Source organism: Sinohyriopsis cumingii, chromosome 5 (genome assembly GCF_028554795.1).
Source record: "Sinohyriopsis cumingii isolate HCF-2022 chromosome 5, ASM2855479v2, whole genome shotgun sequence".
Lineage (NCBI taxonomy): Eukaryota > Metazoa > Mollusca > Bivalvia > Unionida > Unionidae > Sinohyriopsis > Sinohyriopsis cumingii.
The window spans coordinates 125,629,697-125,649,823 of NC_142965.1; the positions used below are offsets into that span (position 1 = coordinate 125,629,697).

Sequence of the window (20,127 nt, forward strand, 5' to 3'; positions counted from 1 at the left end):
GTTTATCTAAAGGTCACGTCTAGCTTGACCCCTGTACTATATCAAGCTCTAAGTATAACATTAGCAACAACTCTAACAACAATCACAGTAGTTAATATGTGCATCTTCAGATGATATCAACAATATTTTCCAAGTTCCAAACTGATACAAGAAAAAGCCTGGGACAAGTTATGTTCCAAGAATGTATCATTCATTTGTTTCAGCTGCACGAATAAAGGGTAATTACTCTCACGTATATTGTGGAAGGACAGTAATCTGACAGTATGCACATCTTCTAATGACGACCATAATATGTACAACATTTCTTGGTGATCCACTCAATACCACGATACTCATCGTATTCACATGATTCTATCATACAGTAGATCAGTTTCGAAAAGGTTAATAACTCCAAAAAACATTCGTTGCTATATTTATCTTCTGGTCATGATCATAACATTTACTAAGTTTCGTGGCAATTCAGTGAAAACTGATTATAATTCTATGATAAGCTGCAGGTGAAAACAAGCTACAACTTTTTTATTAAAAGCATCAGTACTGATTTGTCTAATTGCGCATAACGCGATGACTACAATATTTGTTAGGTTTTTGTGCCAGACATTAAAACTGCAGGACTAGTTGTGCTAACGGGATGATGGGTCATAGCAGAAAGATACATGAACTGACAGATATACCACTAATTTTAAGAATTTCATTTTTCTTCCTCTTCACATATCTGCAGAAACACTGCAAATAATTACATCTCTAACTATCCTAAAATAGCATCTTTAATTCGGCCACATATCCCTGATGTATCAATTACTCGAAGATCTTGTGGAACTTCTATGTACGTATTCCTATGAATTAAGTCCAACAACTCCAGTGGAAGCTTACTTTTGTCTATCCCTTCCTTGACAACTAGCACCAGAATATCTTCTCCTTTCCTCGAGTAGATGCTTTCCATCCTAACCATGTTCAACTCGTACATACACCAGTAGCTGCTAAGAAAGTCATCATCAAGCAGAACTACCGTCTTTCTACTGCAATGGATAGCGTTGGCAATGTTAGCAGAAATTGTCCGTCCTGGTAGAAAATCACGTTGATGAATGCATACATGAAGTCCTTCATCCTCCAGTTTTGAAAGAAGTGTGAACCTTACTAGATGTATGCTGCTCTCGGCGTAGGACAAAAATGCATCGTATTGATAGTTGTCTGAGTCGACTTCATCAAGACTGGTATAACCTCTGTATCTTCTCTTGGTCATGTAGTAAAAATAACGAAGTCTCCAGCGATATCGGTACATTATTCCTATTGCTGTAACAATTATGAAAAGAATAAAATTGATAGAGGCAATCAAAATTACTGCAGTGTAACTTGCACATCTTTTATCCAAATCATTAATGAATATAGGTAGGTCGTGAAATGATCGACTGATTCCATTAAATTTGCAAGTGTTGTTCTCAAGGTTTACAAACGTTATTTTGCTCTTTTCATTATGTATCCATTTCAAAAACTCAGTGGCATCACAATCACATTTAAGTGGATTCCCCTCCAAATAGATGGAAATATTATTAGATTTTACATCAGCAAGATGTCTTCGCATGTTACCTTGGATTGAGCTCAGTAGGTTTTGTCGAAAATCCAGGTGTGAAATTTTCTTCATGTGATCGATTTCAAAATCGGGTATTTGCAGAAAATTCTTGCTGACATCCAATATTTCCAGGCTTGATAAACCTAACAAAAACTTTGAAGGTATAAATGAAATCCTATTATCTGATATGTCCAATCTTTTGAGAGACTTCAGGTTGTAAAAAATTTCTCCGTTAATGTCCCCCTCAATTACATACCCAAGAAGATTATGTCCGATAAGCAGAGTCTCAAGACTATTGAAATTTTCAAAGAAATGTTTCCCAATGTCGGAACAAAGGTTGTTTGACAAGTCTACTACTTGGAGATTGTTGAGACCATCCATAGGCCCTGTCCACTTGAATAACGCATTTCCCGACACATTTACTTTGTGTAGCGAGTTATTATAGAAAATAAGCGCTGGAATATCGTATCTGAGATTTGAATTTTGGAGATACAACTCTTGTAAATCTGGAGGAAAACGAATGGGGAAAGCGACTAAATGTTTTGTGGCAGAACTTGTAGAAGACCCTAATTCTTTGCCACTTGACTGAGTTCCTATTTGTCTCCATGTATGCTCTTTACATTCATGAAATTTGTCCCTCCTTCGTATGTTTTCTCCCCATTGTATCTCATAAGTTTTTTGAGTTGTTGTTGCATCGGTATAGATTTTATATTTTACTTCTTTTATAAGTCCAGCATCTCTTTCTAAGAACGTTTCTTTCTTTTGTTCAAACTCACTATCGGATGTGAAACGTTCCTTTTCTGTATTCGTTTCCACTGTAGGCATTTTATTTGATAAAGGAAATGGGTTATGCGCCGTGTCCTGCTGATCCGCATATAAGATTTTCATGCCACTGCATTTTGCCATGTCAAATAGGTACGATCCAAAGGAAAACCTATTGTCTCGAAGTGATACCTTTTCTAATGAACTGGGATAGTAGTTAACCCAATCGTTTTCAATGATTTGGACATTGTTACTGTCTAGATACAGTTCTCTAATGTTTGTCTTTTTTAAAAATTCCAATATATTATTTTTTACAAACACTCCAATATGGAAAGTTGGATAAAGTTTTCTAGCCTTCAGGATGGAAATAGAGGTATTTTGGAGTCCAAATGTTGCGTTAAAAAATCCATCCATACCAAGCTTTTCATTGTTAGACATGTCTAGATATTCGAGTTCATGCAGTGGAACGAATGTGCCCGGTTGAATGCTTTCAATGTGACAACCGTTGATGTCCAAATGAGTTAAAGACGTTAAATGAAGAAACGTTTCATTTGAAAGGGTGTTCAGAAAACATCTTTTTGGCGTGAAGTTAAGGACTCTGAGCTTTGTAAGCTTGGAAAAACCAGATCCGAAAATTGGATGATGAATTCCATCTATTTTTAATGTGGTCAGTGATTTCAAATCACTAAATACATCGTCCAGATATGTTTGATGTTGACCAGTGTCCTTGATAATATTTTGCATGGAAAGAAGACATAGGTTTGGCAGATGTTGGAATACACCTTTATGCAATACTTGGGCTGATAAAGGAAGAATATTGTTATCAAGAATTAATTCTTGTAATATCTCCAGACCTTGAAATGCATCGAGTTCAATTACTCGTATGTAATTCAGTAATAATGATAAATGTAATAGTTTGGAGAGCTTGGAAAAAGATCCATTCTTCAATACTTGCAACTCGTTTTGGCTGAGACTGAGAAAAACTGCATTTTGCGGAACGTCAGGGACTTCTGTGAGATTTAAATGTGAACAATCAACGATCAGGCGTTTCTCTGAGTCCTCCCAACAATTGCATACTGTTGCATCAGTCTGACTGCATGAAAAGCTAGAAGTAGTCATATGTGACATTGTATATATGACTGCTTGAATGAGGCCAACCAGCCAGTACACCGCCATCATAATCTGCAAAACATGTAAAGAATTAAGCCATGTTGGATTTTTAAAAACTTGAATCATATGAGTTTCTACAACAAAAGCGTCATTATTTTGATCACTGTTTTGAAACTATTGGTGTGGTTATGTCACATGTGTGCCAGTAGATAGATTTAATTTTCGTTCAGAAGATACGGTCAGACTAAAGTGATACTAAGCATCAGATCTAGACATCTTTATCGAATTAAAGTTCTCGATATTTAATTTTAACTTAATATTTCAAAGATTTAAAATTAAAACTTTTAATCAGTGTATTGAACCCTTTTTTGTGACATCCTTTAAACTTTACAAATACAATAGATAGATACATACGTGAATACTCACACACATACTGCGACAGGGCATACCGATATACACCAGTATAAACGAATATTATTTTTTGCACTGTAAACAGACTTGACGTACGATAACGGGATGATGATAACAAGCGATTAATGTTGTTTTGCAACACACATACACAGATACTGTGACAGAGCATTAAAATATAAAATAGTTTAAACGATTATTATTTTTCTATGGTGTCAAGCTAGACACACTGTCATCAAATGATAGAACCCAGAAAGTGCATGTTGTCGTTTTTTGTTTTTAAAAAAAAAAACGAAAATCCAACAACATTGATACAAACTATTGTCACTGTCCACCGATAAAATGTAGATTTAATGGGAGAACATCACATTGTTTGATTAAGCTGTGAGCGATAGTCAGTATTGAAAGCACAGTTCATTCATCAAGCATTACCTTGTATAGCTACTATATCTGAGGTCTCCCACAAAAGCATGAGGCATGCAATCCACTCACCTAATTCATATACTCATTTGCATGTACAATTTACAATTAGTCTGATTAAGTAACCGATAATTATATATACTGTGTAACCAATAACCTGGAAAGTCAACCATGGAATAAAGATATTTGCTCCTCTTTCCAAATGTAGAGGCCGGAAAAGGCTTTTATTTTAGCCTTAGATGTGTATTGCATGGACGAATTGTGTCATCATGAACATGAGACAAATACTTTGCATAACCTGCAAGCCATCGTGGCCTTCTATGGTTGCAATGTATCACAGCATTCAAATATCAAATTTCATGACTAGAACATAAACAGCACTAAACAAACTCATTTTCAGTAATAGGTCGATTAAGTTCAGTGTTTAATTTAAAGATATAGTTGGATATTTGTACAGTTTTGACATCACGTATTACAGCGTTCATATTTTAAAATGATCATGAACAGTTTCAGGTGTCACATTCTGCAAAACAGAGATCTTTTTCTGAGCTTTAATTTGTAATTTAATCCAATGTATAAGGCTGTCATTGTTTCCACAGCTTTAGTTTTACTCTCAGCTTTAAATAATAATTCTGTATAATAATAAAAACAATGTTATTGCCACACATTTCATGCTATCCTTTTGATTTTTAACAGTAAGAATCTTTTCAATGTTTTATGTAACATAGCTACACGTTATTAAATTCTACGCATCAAAAATGTTATCAATATCGTTGGTATTGGAAATGCTATGACATGTATCATTCAACCTCTCTTTATGATTATTAATAGTGAGGCGTTTTTGGAAAAGAAAATTGATTATTTGTGGAACACCATGCGTTTGTAAAATTGACATCATTTTTATTAATATAAATAGTACTATTAAACTACATACGTATAAAAAAAATGATAAGATTATGCATACCACTCAGAAGAGAAAATAGTAACATTTGAAATTAGATACAGTAGATTATGCAAGAGGTGATACCATAATATAATCAATAACTGAATATATACCATCCTTGCAAGTGAAGGGCTATATTATCATACGCTCCTTCATTACCCATCATCCGCCTGTCCGGAGAGTTCCTTGTTTCTAAATAAAGATGCATACACTTGCAATTACTGTGAGCGCTAGTATAATATATTTTGTCATTATGACCCAACATATTCTTGACGTTGTTTGAATAAACCAATTAAAGTTTCTGTTCCGACCTCAGTGAGTTATTGATCTTATATCATTAGTAGTAGAACGCTGCTACTTTGTTTTGTTGATTGCATAGTTTTGTTCATGTGTACTCAAGAAAAACAAAACAATCTCAGCATGGGTGTTTAGGGCATGTAAAGTAATATGATCGTTGGCTTACGACGAAGAGTTTATACATGTGGTATCAGCAACATTTTTACACAGGAAATCTTTTTAGTTGCTATATACGGATGAAGGTTTTGTATAATTCCAATATGCTTTTACCATAGTTGTCATTTAAACAATTGTCAAATGAAGATATTTTGGGAGGAATATAAATTTAAGGTAAAATACAGCCATTCATATTTGACTTTCCTTCCTCATCAAACTTGACTGAATCTACAAGTTCCTTATCATAATATTGACTATATGTGTTCCGATGGGAAAGATTTAAAGGTAAACCTGTTGGTTTCCTTCGGAATTATGTATCGGGATTCTATTGACCACACCAGGAGATTGTTTTAGTAGGAGAAATGACAACAACATGAACGGAGAGAAAATACAAATGAAAGAAGAAGCAATGATGGTCATTTATATTTAAAATTTAGACTGATTAAACATAGGCAGCCGGCAAGCCAACTCTGTATATGGTGGAACATGATAAGTTTTGCTTCATTGGACGGTTATTTATGAACATGTTTGTGGTTAAAAGAAGTATTTGTAGCAAGACCACATGCTCATGTGAATGAAATGAATGAAAACTGTCTTTGAGTTTTATACCGCTTCGACTGGAAATGGATAGAAACTTAACAAATCCTGTTTTAGATAGTTTTGAAAAGAACAACCATACCAATATGAGCTTTTTGATACCATCATGACACGAACCAACGACGAGTGAATTGCTGGAACACACATTTTTGTTATTATTCTGTTAAGAACTTTTCAGGTTATATTCATGTAACTGCTACAAATATAATAGACGAATCTGAGTCGCATCACCTACAAACATCTAAACCTACAAGGGTCAGTCATTATATGGTTTCAGTTCCTGCTGCTACGTCAAAACTGTTATTGACTACTGTCGTACACTTGTTTTGTTTGTTTGCAACAGAAAACCCAAATGTAATGTCTGAGGAAGAATCTTGTAACAATATCAAACTGTTGGATGGACAGTCCATTGAAGACTGCCATTCCTTCGATTTAGATAAGGAACAAACACTTGGTGAAAGTTAAAGAGAAATATTGTGTAAATTAATCTCGAAGATTCAAGCCCAACTCGTTTTTTCTGGTCAGAAGAAAAATGTGGAAACATGGAAAAGCCATATACTAGGTAACATGGGAGAAGCCTATGGATACAAAGTATCAATTGATAAGTTTCCAGTCCGACTACATCGGGAATATCCAAGCACCAGAGTAAAAATGGCATATTGACGGACAGCTTTAAACATCTCAAAATCCTTACAAGTCGGACTTACGGCAATAAATTGGTTCGTTACAAATGTCAAGGCAAAAGTCGTAATAAATCGAGGCGTAACTGGTCATGTATTTGCAACAATCAACCATATACCACATACCAGTTGTATCAACAATCAACCATATACCACATACCAGTTTTATCAACAATCAACCATATACCACATACCAGTTGTATCAACAATCAACCATATACCACATACCAGTTGTATCAACAATCAACCACATACCAGTTGTATCAACAATCAACCATATACCACATACCAGTTGTATCAACAATCAACCATATACCACATACCAGTTGTATCAACAATCAACCATATACCACATACCAGTTGTATCAACAGTTTGACGGTCAGGGGAAGTGTAGTTGTGTAGTTAATAAATAAGATAATTGTATGTCAGCTTAATGATTCTCAGGGGAATAATACAAGATATTGTCACACTTTAAAGCAGTGAAACAGACTTGTGCATATCATGCCATGTTAACAATCCGGTAGAGGAAAATGAAAACTTCAGTGATGGATCGGGTCAGATGATAGTTAGCAATTATTTGTTTTTGAATGTTTAAATTGGTAACTGTTCTGTTTGAGCTTTGTTACATTCTGCCAGTGCTATAAACATGATATGATTCCATTTGATTACATAATTTCAACATTAGAAATTTTGAAGTTTTAGTCATCACACACAGACCTTTTGCAATTAGTCAGTCTGCTAATATTGATGACGCACATAGCATTCAAGTACAATAGCATGTCAGCTCATAAAGCAAGTATATTGTTTCCTTACATTTTAGAAAATTCTTCTCGCACTTTAAGTTAAGATAATGATTATATGCAACAAAACAAAATAGTTGAAAACTCGTTACCTGTGATACAACTATCATGAAAGGGCTATTTGTTTGTGATCCAACAATCTTTCTGAACAGATCTGTTGTTACTTCTGATTAGATGGAATTATCTCTGGCAAAATGCTGAACCCATATAATGAGGTGTTCTATGTGAATAAGAGCGTTATATTGACTGACTTCAAATTGTTTGACAATTATGTTGACAGTACACCAATATCATGTGCGTATAATAATTCAGAGCGTGCAAAAGTCTTTATAATACTTGCACACCATTCAGGTTGTTGCATTGTGATGATGCTGAATTAAATAAGAATCTTTCGTTTTCATTTTTGTTTTAAAGCTTCAGCTGCTGTCAGGTGATGAAACAATAAATTTTTCGCAAAAGTAGGAAAGTTTTTGAGGCAAAACGGAGAACCCTGGGCATAAGTTTACAGAGTTTGTACAGCAAAACATTCATCAAACATCTGAGGGTATTTCAAACCACCAGATTGAGGATAATCACTACTGTGTCAGAAAGAGATGAGCTTTATATAACAAGTTCAATTACTTGTGTGGCAAAACGTAATAAACCCATTAGAAATGTCACTAACATTCCTAAGGTAGGTAGCCTTTTTTTTATACACATTCTGTTGTGCTTTCAGATTTTCTAATTCCCTAACCCATCACTTCAGGTAAACCATTCTTGATCTATATGATCTTAGTGAATCATGCTTAGAACATAACACCCTAATTGAAAACGTTAGTTCAGGATTTCTCCAGATGGCCATGTCTTAAAAGTCAACACAGTATGCGGCCTTTAATACCTGTAAAGTCTTGTAGATTTCCCAATAGTCCACAAACTTTCATAGTTCCATTCATTTGCTCATGAATATGATATTAAAATGTTTTAAATATAATATATATATATATATATATATATATATATATATATATATATATATATATATATATATATATATATATATATATATATAATCAGTATTGTGTTACATAGGTGATATTTGTATTATATCATAAATCTGAGATCAAGATTTGGCTGATCTGTAAGAAGATATGTGCCGATTTGAGAGCTCTAGTATTAAGATAGAACACACATTGTACGATTTTAATTATGTTAGTGCATGTATGCTGACACTTGGTAGCGGTCCAGGATTCTCATTATAATGTAAATTTCCTACACGTACTTGTATTACATAAATGTCATTGGTTGTTTTGTCGAACATAATAGCATCTGCAAATTTCGGATTCGTTCCTAATTTTCAGCTAAACCATTTCCTTCTTCTGCAAACCTTCATCCAGAGACATATAAATAATTATATCAGCAATTTTTCAAATTTTGTAATAGGATGTTATAATATTTGAGTTCATGTCTGATTAGGGTAATAACTCAATTTCATGGTTGTAGTTTAACCTACTGAGCTGGTTCCCTTCTTAATTATGTGCCCGGTTAGAGTGAGCCCCATTAGAAGTACACTTTGATAGTAAATTAGATAATGATAATATAAAAAGGAAGAAAAATTAATACAATTTGACTATTTGCAAATCATTGTGATTTAAATCTCTTACGTTTGTAATGAGATCGGTATCTTCGATAAGGTTGTTTTAAAACTACATTGAAACCATTAAGAACCAAAACCATTGTGACCCACGATTTGTTTTGTTTCGGTTTTAGTAAGTATTTTGTTTACTTAGGTTGATCAAAGTCCCTTTCCGGGATATTTATGACGAGAGAAAGAGAGAGAGAGAGAGAGATAGAGAGATAACCGCTGTATGTATGTGTGTGTGTGTGAAAGTACACAAAAGTCATATGCTATTGTTTTAATAGTTACTTTAAATATGTGAATTTCATGAAGAATTAGCTGAACAATATACGTTCCTACCGCTTGAACAAATATAGTTGTTCCACGTAGACATAGTGTCCTTGTCACAAGAAACATCATAGAAATGAATACAGTACTTTTATAACTTTGCTACAAGTCCACTGGAATTATGGTTGATACTCCACAATGTTTAAGATCTCAGTATAATTTATAATTTGTAAAGTTCATAAGCCAAGCTTTAAAAACAGTGTAGAGGGTTGATCTTGCTTTGACATCGTACTATGACTAATGTTGCTTGTGTTAACGAATCCGTGTATTATGCCATAGCTACATAAAAATCGTCCTTAGCAATCACACATTTTTCAAATGTTTTTCATAAGCTTTAAAATCTCAGGGCATGTCATATCACAGCCAGGTGGCTAGGACATTCATTCTCGTCATTATATTCATCGCCTGCATTATCGACTTGATTGGCGTCGCAAGACATCACCACACTGTCAAAGTTAGGTGACTCAGACATAGGCCTGGACCGTATGGTGTAGCAATGTCGAGGAACATAATGATTTGTCTCTCCTGCCGACGTATAGATTTATTTACGTTATTTATCTATTTATCGATTATATGAGTAATCATTGCCGATTACAAGTTGTTCAACTTCTCACCCGTAGCATTCCATGCAAAACCTCACTGTTGTGAGTAAATATAAGCGATAGTTATGGCTGATTAAATCATTTGCGTAAATGAAACTTTTAAAATATTTTTTTGCTTTGTCGGTCTGCGTCGGCAAAGCATCAAAATCGACGCCACATGCCAGGTTAATAATGCCCTGATTTTTAATTAAAGAGATAAGCATACAATCTTATATTAATCACGTATACAAAGGAATAGCATCGATCATAATTAAATACTCATCAGATAAAAAGTCATTCTTAAATGGTTTACCTTCAAGCATTTATTTATTAATAAATATAATTAGACTTACAAGCTGAATCATCTGTATCATGTCAAGACTTCAGATTAGCATATTATCAATCCAATCTGTTTCGGTGCGCGTTTCAAGTGTGTTTCAACCACGCGTGCCCTTGAGTCATTTTCCGGGTCCTTGTTTCACAGATAATGCCAGTACAGTAACTGTTAACCGTAATTAATCTGTTCCAACGTGTGTCAGAAATTAGTAATTAAGTATATTTTCAAGTTTTAAATTAGTTTCGAGATTTGATTATATATTCAGAGTTGAGGGTTTTATGGTAAAATTTATGAAATTAGAGAATGAAAAATTCGGGACTAAAACAAAATTGGGTGTCAAGGGGATTCCGGTAGATTGCGGTTTTGGCTCTGAGAGGTTTCACTACACATCAAAGTCATATGAAAACTGTACCGTATTATATGCAAACCATTTAGAAAGGGAATGTAGAAAATGGACTTTGTGAGTAGTAAGATGAAACAAGCACATTATTTAAACGCACTAAGAGTAAAAAAAATTCCATTAATGTGGTTCAGGTTTCAACTACCATTCCCACTGATCCAAGTCACAACCGCGATTTGACCCTCTCAGAATTGATCAGATAGCAGTATCTTGCAAAAATCTTTGAACCTTTATGCGATGGTAAATTATGACTTTAACAAAACCGGAATATGTCGAAAGACGAGTCACGCAAACATATTTCGAGTTTGAAGAGCAATATAATGGTGCCCTAAACAACAACAGCGAGAACAAATGAGCACAAGCTCTCAGAAATCATCAAACAATATGGATCAAATAGTTAATCTTAATATATTGGTTATAAAACAGACAGCATATCACAATTATGAATAATTTGAATAAATGATTCCTCTCAAATTATATCTGAACACACCGAAAAGTGATTCTACAGATTGGTATTAAAACAGTAATGCATAACTGTGTACCTAGCTCTTTATATGCATATTGTCATCGAACCACCCATGACATAACAGAATGTTCTGGATATGGGTTATTTCATATAGACATTGCATCAAATATTGTCAACAAGTTCTCTTCCAGAATATTATATTGTCATAATCAAAGCTAAGGTTTTGAACTCAGATTCTTTAAATATATTGTTTACCACTTTTAAACATGGCAAAAGTCTAGTAGACATTACATGATAATTGTCAGTTAGGCTAGACCTCTATTTTCAATCACGGACAAAAGTCAAACACACACTATAAATTAAATAAATTCTTACGTGTATGCTCTTGATAAATTCAACAAGAAAAGAGTGGAGACGACAAGCTTTGTCAAATTTAACAAATAATTTATTTCCCTAAAAAAAAAACAAGATAAAAAAGGACACACGGTTTTAAGAATCAAATTCAGAAATATTCCAGAAATGATCCCAGAATTATAAGTCCTATTAATAAAATGTTCAAATGAATTTGAGTTTGAGTCCGGACAAAAATCCAAAATGAAAGGCGATGACGTGTAATGTAGTCAGTATAGTTCTGCCGTGTCAACATTTTTGATTTGATGCACAGAAAATTATATTCCACAGTTTGAATTTACGAATAAAATTTCAATAACTGTCTTTGTCCAAAATTATCTATGAACACTTAAATATTCCCAGGGGAAAGAATTACATCTCTTAGAATCCAAATAATGTGAAGAAAAATTAAAATATTAAACTGAAACTGGTCACAAAAGAATAAAAACCCTTACGTCCAAGTGTTTAAAAGCCCGACTGAAATTATATCTCAAAAGATCACTTTTACGTTTGGCTACTGAGTAAAACTGACGCCTGGATGAGGTTCAGCCTACTGGTAAAACCAAAATTTCGAGAACATCGTAGAAGCTATTTACGTCTAAAGTCACGTAGTACCAGCACAGCTTCGATTCCAACCTATAAATCCCACAATAAAACAATAAAAATTAAGTTGTTTACTTCAGCTCTTAATAAATTTGAATTAAGGTTAGAAACTAGGTCAGCATTAAGATACAAAGTCCTAAAATTAGGTATTTACGTAAAAAGCAGTCTCGTCAAACGAATTTCTGGAAAAGTTCAAATTCTAGTAAAAAATAATTACATTTCTATAACATGCTATGGAATAAAAGTATTTAAAACTAACAAACAAACAATTAAATTAAATAAAAGATAAATTAAATCAAATATACATAACAATACATATAACAGTGGGTCATTACATCACTCCGCTAAGTCCGAAATGTAAAATAGTCTCACAAAAGTCGAAGAAGTTCAGGGCATGACAAAATGAGCAACTTCGTGAAATGTTTAAAACCTTGCAAAAGTTTCAAAGAAGCTGCAGAAAGAAAGAGATCAAATTCACTTGCAATATACACGTATGCGTTAGGGCCAACATAGGACATAACAGTCATACATTTTCATCAGAGACGGAAAAGGAAATTATATGCGCGACACAATAATAATAATAATAATAATAAAGGAAGTCCTTCAAATCCGAAGAGCACGTGTGGTCACGGGGATGGTTTCGAAGACCAGTATTGACTTTCATAATAGATGACAGATGAGATATTATATGTCCATTGTAGCTTCAGCAACGGACGCTGATCTGTGGCGACGCTCCCAGGCTATATGCGTCTGGCTCCAGCGTTTATTGTGAAGGCCAAATGACGATTTGCGAGTTCGGTTCTGCTGTGTTTTCGCAAGCGCCGATGATTTGAGGCCGCACCAATTTACTTTCTCTCTCTCTCTCTCTCTCTCTCTCTCTCTCTATGTGATTGTCTTTATGTAGCGGTTACGTTTGCGGCCCTTGTTTCTTAACCCATGTGCCAGTCCCCAAAGAAGACCATCAATGCTGATGAGATTTCATGATCCGTGGAGCTGGGCCTTGAGGAGCATTGCCTCAATATTTATTGTCTTGGCTTTATCCATGATTTCGAGGTTGGTTATTTTATCTTGGCATAAGATCCAAAATGATAGAGCGAAGAACCCACATATGGAATTTTTCCAGCTGCTTGACGTGTCTGCGGTATTCACTCAACGGCATGCAGCCGAAGAACACGTAAGTCAAGACCACTGCTTATACATCTTTTACTTGGTTGATAGGGTAACATTGTGATGAGCAAGTACTGTTTCACAACGTTAGGTAATGGTAAAACACCTGCAAAATGTTAAAAACTGAGCCTTCTTGCAAACCTAAGATATGTTGTCTAGTGTGAAGGAACTTTGCAAATAAGGTTGACGGATGTGCTTCTAATTATAAACAACTCAACAATAAAAGCAAAACGTCTGAAATTAACTTGGGCTTTGTCCATTTAATACAGCTGTTGGTTGTGCTTTTGAAACGATACGAGCCAACGCATATAAGTGAAAATTTTATCTGCATCTAATGGTGACAAACCCTATCAAATTTAGAAACGTCTGTCCAATATATCTATCAAATATCAAAGCAAGCGCTTTCATAAACGGGGAGACAGACAACCTGTCTAAAACTAGTATTCCATTACTGCTCTTGTCTGAACCTCACTATATAAATATAAGTGCATTTAGTTCTCCTGGCGACAGACTCTACCGAATATCATAGGCCGTCCATAAAGTGAAGTTAGGTCTGCACACAAGATACATAACAACAATTAATGTCCCTATCGACACCATATTCTCATTAGCATAATTAAAATTAACTATGTTATTCTGGTAATTTGCATATCTTTGTTAAGAAATCGACTGATGTATTACTGCTGATCTATTTTTTCTAAACTGGAAAAATGTAAAAATTCTTGTTCGACAAATTTGTATATGCTATTTAGGCATATATGACCAGGTCTGAATGCGAGATCCCCACTATGCAAGCAGTTTAGATGCAATTGCTTAGCAAGTTTCACTAGGTTCATTGTGTCCTTATCTCAGCGGTCCATTGGGATCACAACAAAATAGTTTGGGATTACTAGTTGTCAATGGGTCAGCTGAGATAAAGGGATATAAGTCTATCGAAAATCATCAGCGCATCACTTCATATGATAATAAGAGAAAATAGCACATGATATATAGTTTAATCGTGATTTTCATAATGTTTTCAGATATAACGTTGGAATTAATTCTTTTATTTGTACTTGTAATCAAAATGACAAAATTGGGTGTCTTTCTTAACATGGTTCGAATCTATGGAGGATATATCTTCTCTGGGTCTTTGTAACATATATCTTATCAGAGAAATATACCATTTTGATTTAGTTTCAATGTGGAACATTACAATGACTCTGATCCTGATCAATAAAATAATAAAATGAAACAAGTACTATCACAATACATGCAGTTTAGTCAACCCCATGTTGACATACTTGCTATGTAACAATGTAATATAACAATGTAATTTAACAATGTAATGTTGTTGTTGTTGTTGTTGGGTTTAACGTAATTTTTCAGCACACGATAGGCTATACATGGCGGCCAGTATTAATGGTGGAGGAAGAACCCGGGAAAACCCCGGAAAGAACCACCGACCCACGAGAAGCTACTGGCAAGTTTTCTCACATACCCACACTAGCTGAATCCGAGACTCGAACCGCCGCATATAAAGTTGAGATGGCAGTGATCCGTAACGAAGAGAGCCTTAGACCACTCGGCCACTCGGGGCCCCACAATGTAATGTAAAAATGTAATGCAACAGTTTACAAATCAATACATTGTTTATTTGACAACCGAAATATCTAATCTATATCACTTGTAACCTTTCACGCGCATGGAGTGTTGCTTTCCAGGAAGAAGGCGCATTTGAGGTTTGATCATATCTAAATAGGTCTCAACTGCATTATAATGTGTAGGGTGCAAAGCTTTGCCCATATCCAAACCCACACCCGTATATGGTGTCAACGCTACTAAATCTTTATTAATTGAAAAGACGAACGTTTAGTAGAACTTTTCCAGGTTTAAAAGCAAATAATTCTCATTATCGACAGTATGATTACACCTTTAAACTTATAATCCTTTCATAATGAAATGTCAAACAACACACATCATCATTGTTTTATTTCTGATGCGGGGATTCAGTGGCTATAAAGTATTGTGCGTCTTTGATTAGATGGGCAAAACATGCTCTTATGACTATGCACTGTAACATATATCAAAGATTTTTTAGGACGGTTGGAAAGCTTAAATACCAATATTTATTAAACATGCATATTTATTCAAAAAGAACTACACGTATTCATGGACCAACAAATATATGTACATATTATGGCAGACATTTTGGGTTATATTTAGGGTTTGTGGAAGATATATTTATTTCCTATTAGATAATGGTGCGTCAATGCAGATAAAAGCTATGGTATGCAGGGGGAATGGTGGAAAGAAATGCTTTTAACAAGGCTTGTCTGTGAGGGTATCGCGGATTGGAAATAGTCAATACTATTCTAAAAGTAGCGTGAAAGAAATAGCCCATCGCTATTAAAAAAATATCTTTCACGTTTTAAGGTTAGTAAATGTACAAGAAACAAAAACCTTGCTGATGTTTTAACCTGGTTCTACCATGTTGCTGTCGGATGCTTTACCAAAGCTTAGGTTCATCAAATATATTGGCTTGCACCATCAAGTTTAAAATCGACTTATAAGTCTTTTCAACAATCCTGTTGATTTAAACTAACCATTGTTTTCTTAGTTTTGGTGAAAATAAAGTAAAATATATGTATGTCCCCTGCGGCAAACACATTATTTAATTTACGACATATTTCCTAGATTAATTTATCTACATGATGCGCTGTCTCATAACATAACTCAATTTAAAACGTTAAATCCTTTTGTCATACTTCCATTTTAAGCATATAATAATCTACTTGTGACTCTATTAATTATGACATGCTTTATGTGATAAACACGTAATAACACGTTACGTAATATTATCACGCTCAATATCTTTCTACACTTTTTCGAATCCTAACCATTGAGCCATGTGCACAAGTTAAATTCTGAAGTAATAAAGAATGTAAGAGAGAAATAAAAAAGACTGTTTCAAATCCTGTTTCGGGAGATGAGTTTTTGAATATTTTGAGTACAGTACTGGTAATAATTTAATAGCATTCTATGGAACCAGAAGTTCTCTTTACACGGGTAGTGTAGACTACAAATGCTAATGCTTCGTATTCAGTAAAACTGGGTAATATTAAGGGCAACTTTGTTCGACGATGATATTTTGAAAACAATATTGCACATAACACACACACAGTCTGCTAAAATGTCTCCGTAGAGCAAGAGTGCATTCATATTTAATTTTGATTATGAAGTTGATAAATGCAGCAATAATTCTAAAATTTCTAACACCAGTTCAAAGGTCACTTTTAACATGAAATAGCAATCAATAAACATGGTGAATGTAAAAGACTTTTATTTGCATTTATAACAACAATACACAGTCATGCAATTTTAGAATAATAACTTTTGCACAAAAACGGTGATAAAATAGAGACATTATTCAATATAGTCCCTTCTTGTTCATATGTTTTATGATCCATCTTTAGCCAAATGCGGTATGATCTTATTTGCATAGTTTCTTTTTCTCGAAATTACAGAAATATTTTGAAACTTTTTTCCAAAACGCAATATATTGTGCCTTAGACCTCACCCTAATTCCTTTCATTTTAACAAACGTGCTGTTTTGCACTTCTTACACAGTTTATCGTACTTTGTTTTTGTTTTACCCTGCTAAAATAGTAAGTGCATTTATAATTTGATCTTCCAGTTCATCTTTTTGTCCTTTTTTGTCCTGCATATGAAATATGTGTACTAGATATTTCTAATAAAATTAATTTTAAACAGTAGTTGTTCATTAATAGAGAATCTCATCTCAGAAACATGAACTTGTACAAATTAGAATTCAATGTGGGAGATAAATAACTGTTTTCCAGATTGTAATTGCATCTTTAACAAGCATTATATATTTTTAATCGGTACGTTTTCAGAATCTTATGTCTTTTTGTGTTTTTTGGTAAAATGAGTTTAATTAGACTAGAACATTTTAGTCCTTTATTCTGATTATATACTGGCATTGTTAATCTTGCAGAAAGAGGTTCGGAAAGTGGGAAGAAATACACCGTTGATTGATTGATGGAGCTGATCTTTCTCCGAATGTATCTTTATATCCATATTTCTATCTCGCCCGATTTCATTCAAATTATTTCCAGCACATATATCAATTATTGCTTCAATTGAATGTTGGTTATTTAAGGAGTTTCACTTAGATGCATCGGGTTCTTGATTCATAACTAAATCAAAGACGCCGCTATTAGAATGTGATTCTCTAAGCCGTCTTTATCAAGTCTCACTTCAGTGTAAACAACTGGAGTGTCATATTTAGCACCGTAGCTGTTTTTAAATGTAGACCAGTAAAACACAGTTGAAATATTTAAAATTTTAAACTTTTTTATTGCCATTAGCATCAGATTTAGGCCTATTAATAACAAACTAAATTAATTGTTCAGTGAAATAGCTGCTATCCGTGAATTTAATAAAAGGAGTTGAAAATATATTTTAAGCCCAAGCTGATCTAATATATGTCTGCCATCTTTGTATACTGAGTGTATCTTGCAATAGATAAAATGAGCAGTTTCTCGTTATTAGTTAATCATATATGTTACTCACTTTTACTGGGTCCCCAAATCCTAAGAATATATTGAAGCAATTTACAATGAATCGTCTGTTATTCTTATTTCAGAATTATTAACATTATGCACTGATAGTGTTTACAAAGATCGTTTATATCAAAACTGTGATAATACATATTTGAATTGTTAATCTTTGGTAATATACAACAAGAAAATTCATGTTATCCATAACAATATGAAAGGGAGATAAAAACAGAAACCAATTGATGTCCGAAAGGGATCAAAGCAGGCAATTGACAAAGTGGATGTATTATGTCTTGCCAGTAATAAACTACATGTATCAAATATATATTTGTGTGTGTGTGTGTGTGTTCATAAAGGCGAATAATCATGATACTTGCCAAGTTTTGATCCAGGGTCTACGTCCCTGCGGGTAGAGATGAACACCTTGGTAAGTCATCGTTATATGGTGGGGATTTAAGTAATTTCTATGGTTTGACCCAGGGAATACATTTCTTATGGGTAGATACAGACCACTGTTTATCACCCCGGGATCCTAGTCTTATATGTGATGAATTTTAATGTGTCGTTCATCAGATTTATTGATTCCCATACATGTAAGCTTTTCAACTCAAGATTCATTGGAATATTTAGGCAATACCACCTCATTTCCATGACTTGATGCCAGGGACGGTGAAAATCTCCAAAAGTGCGATCACAATCCACCCCCATTCAACAATTTGACAATGTGACATACGATCATAACTCTATCAATACAACTGAGCTGCTGTCAAAACCTACCGACAAGTTGTCTTGCTTCCGAGAAAGGTTCATGGTATCACGGTACCAATTGTTTTTCCATATACCTCAATGCTAATGTTTTGTGAAATAAATATACTTTCTGTCCTACTTGGGCATGCATGTCACACGCTGTCATATAGAACAATGCTAGATTGTCAATTTGACAATGACATAACCAGGTACTCCATTGCATTTAAGAGAGATAACTCTACTGGAACTAGACAGGGGTAAGAGTTATCTAGTCACAACAAGCACATTTTCAGTCATGTGTACCATATTTTAAAAAAATCATAAAAAATACAAAATATGATCTAGATAGAAATTAACACAAACTCACATGTTGCCAAGAGGCTCAACTTTTTTTTAAGCCAAACAGAAAGCACAAGTCTTACATAATGCACCAATCACAGCTAGTTTTGTTCTTTAATTCTGAATACAATGTTCCATACACCTTAAGCTCCGCCCACCTGGACTTGCGCAATTGGTACCGTTATACCTATAGCAAACCTTAATTTTTCCAATAATCTGTGAAATAGTTCGGGACTGTATAAGTAACAAATATACTTAGTCTCACTTGTGAAAAACAATTTGATGAGGTACTAACCTATGTCTTATATGAATGTGTATAGAAATGTCATTGAGCTGTTTGAACTATTGTTTTCATACTTTTGCTTCACCATCAAAATCATCTTTTGAAATAAAATGAATTCTTTCAACTATGAGTTCTATCTTATTCATATCAGCAATTATTGAACTTCACATAGGTGATATGGGATAAATCACATTATATCATATTATGTAATAACTAGGTCAAAGGTCAATGTACCAAATAGTATGCACCTGTCCTACTTCAAAATGTACAATTCACCTAAAAGAAAGGAATTTATATTTGTTTGGTAGGTGCAGAACTTAACATCAGAGACAGGTGGACATGACCCAATCTTATTATAAAGTATAAGCTTTGACCACTTTACACTATCTACAGATACAAGAGGTCACTAACCACCAGTCCTCACACAAAGGTCCACCTACCCATCCTCTTTGTAACACAAATAGTAAGCTTTCCTCCTTTGTAATGTGAATAAAATTGTTTCAATAAGCCAGTCAGTCACCAAATATAGTAAATCGCAGCTTCTAAGTGGTTATGTTTGGATTGGG

General features: G+C 34.1%; 1 protein-coding gene across 1 annotated transcript in view; it reads right to left on the minus strand.

Annotated features, from left to right (window-relative positions):
• Window positions 1-20,127, minus strand: part of LOC149800134 (toll-like receptor 4) — a 56,921-nt gene that overhangs the window by 32,256 nt on the left and 4,538 nt on the right. The window contains exon 2 of the mRNA XM_089958353.1: window positions 750-3,514. Within this exon, the coding sequence (XP_089814479.1) occupies window positions 750-3,511 (2,762 nt within the window). The 5' untranslated portion in view covers window positions 3,512-3,514. The remainder of the gene's footprint in view (window positions 1-749; window positions 3,515-20,127) is intronic.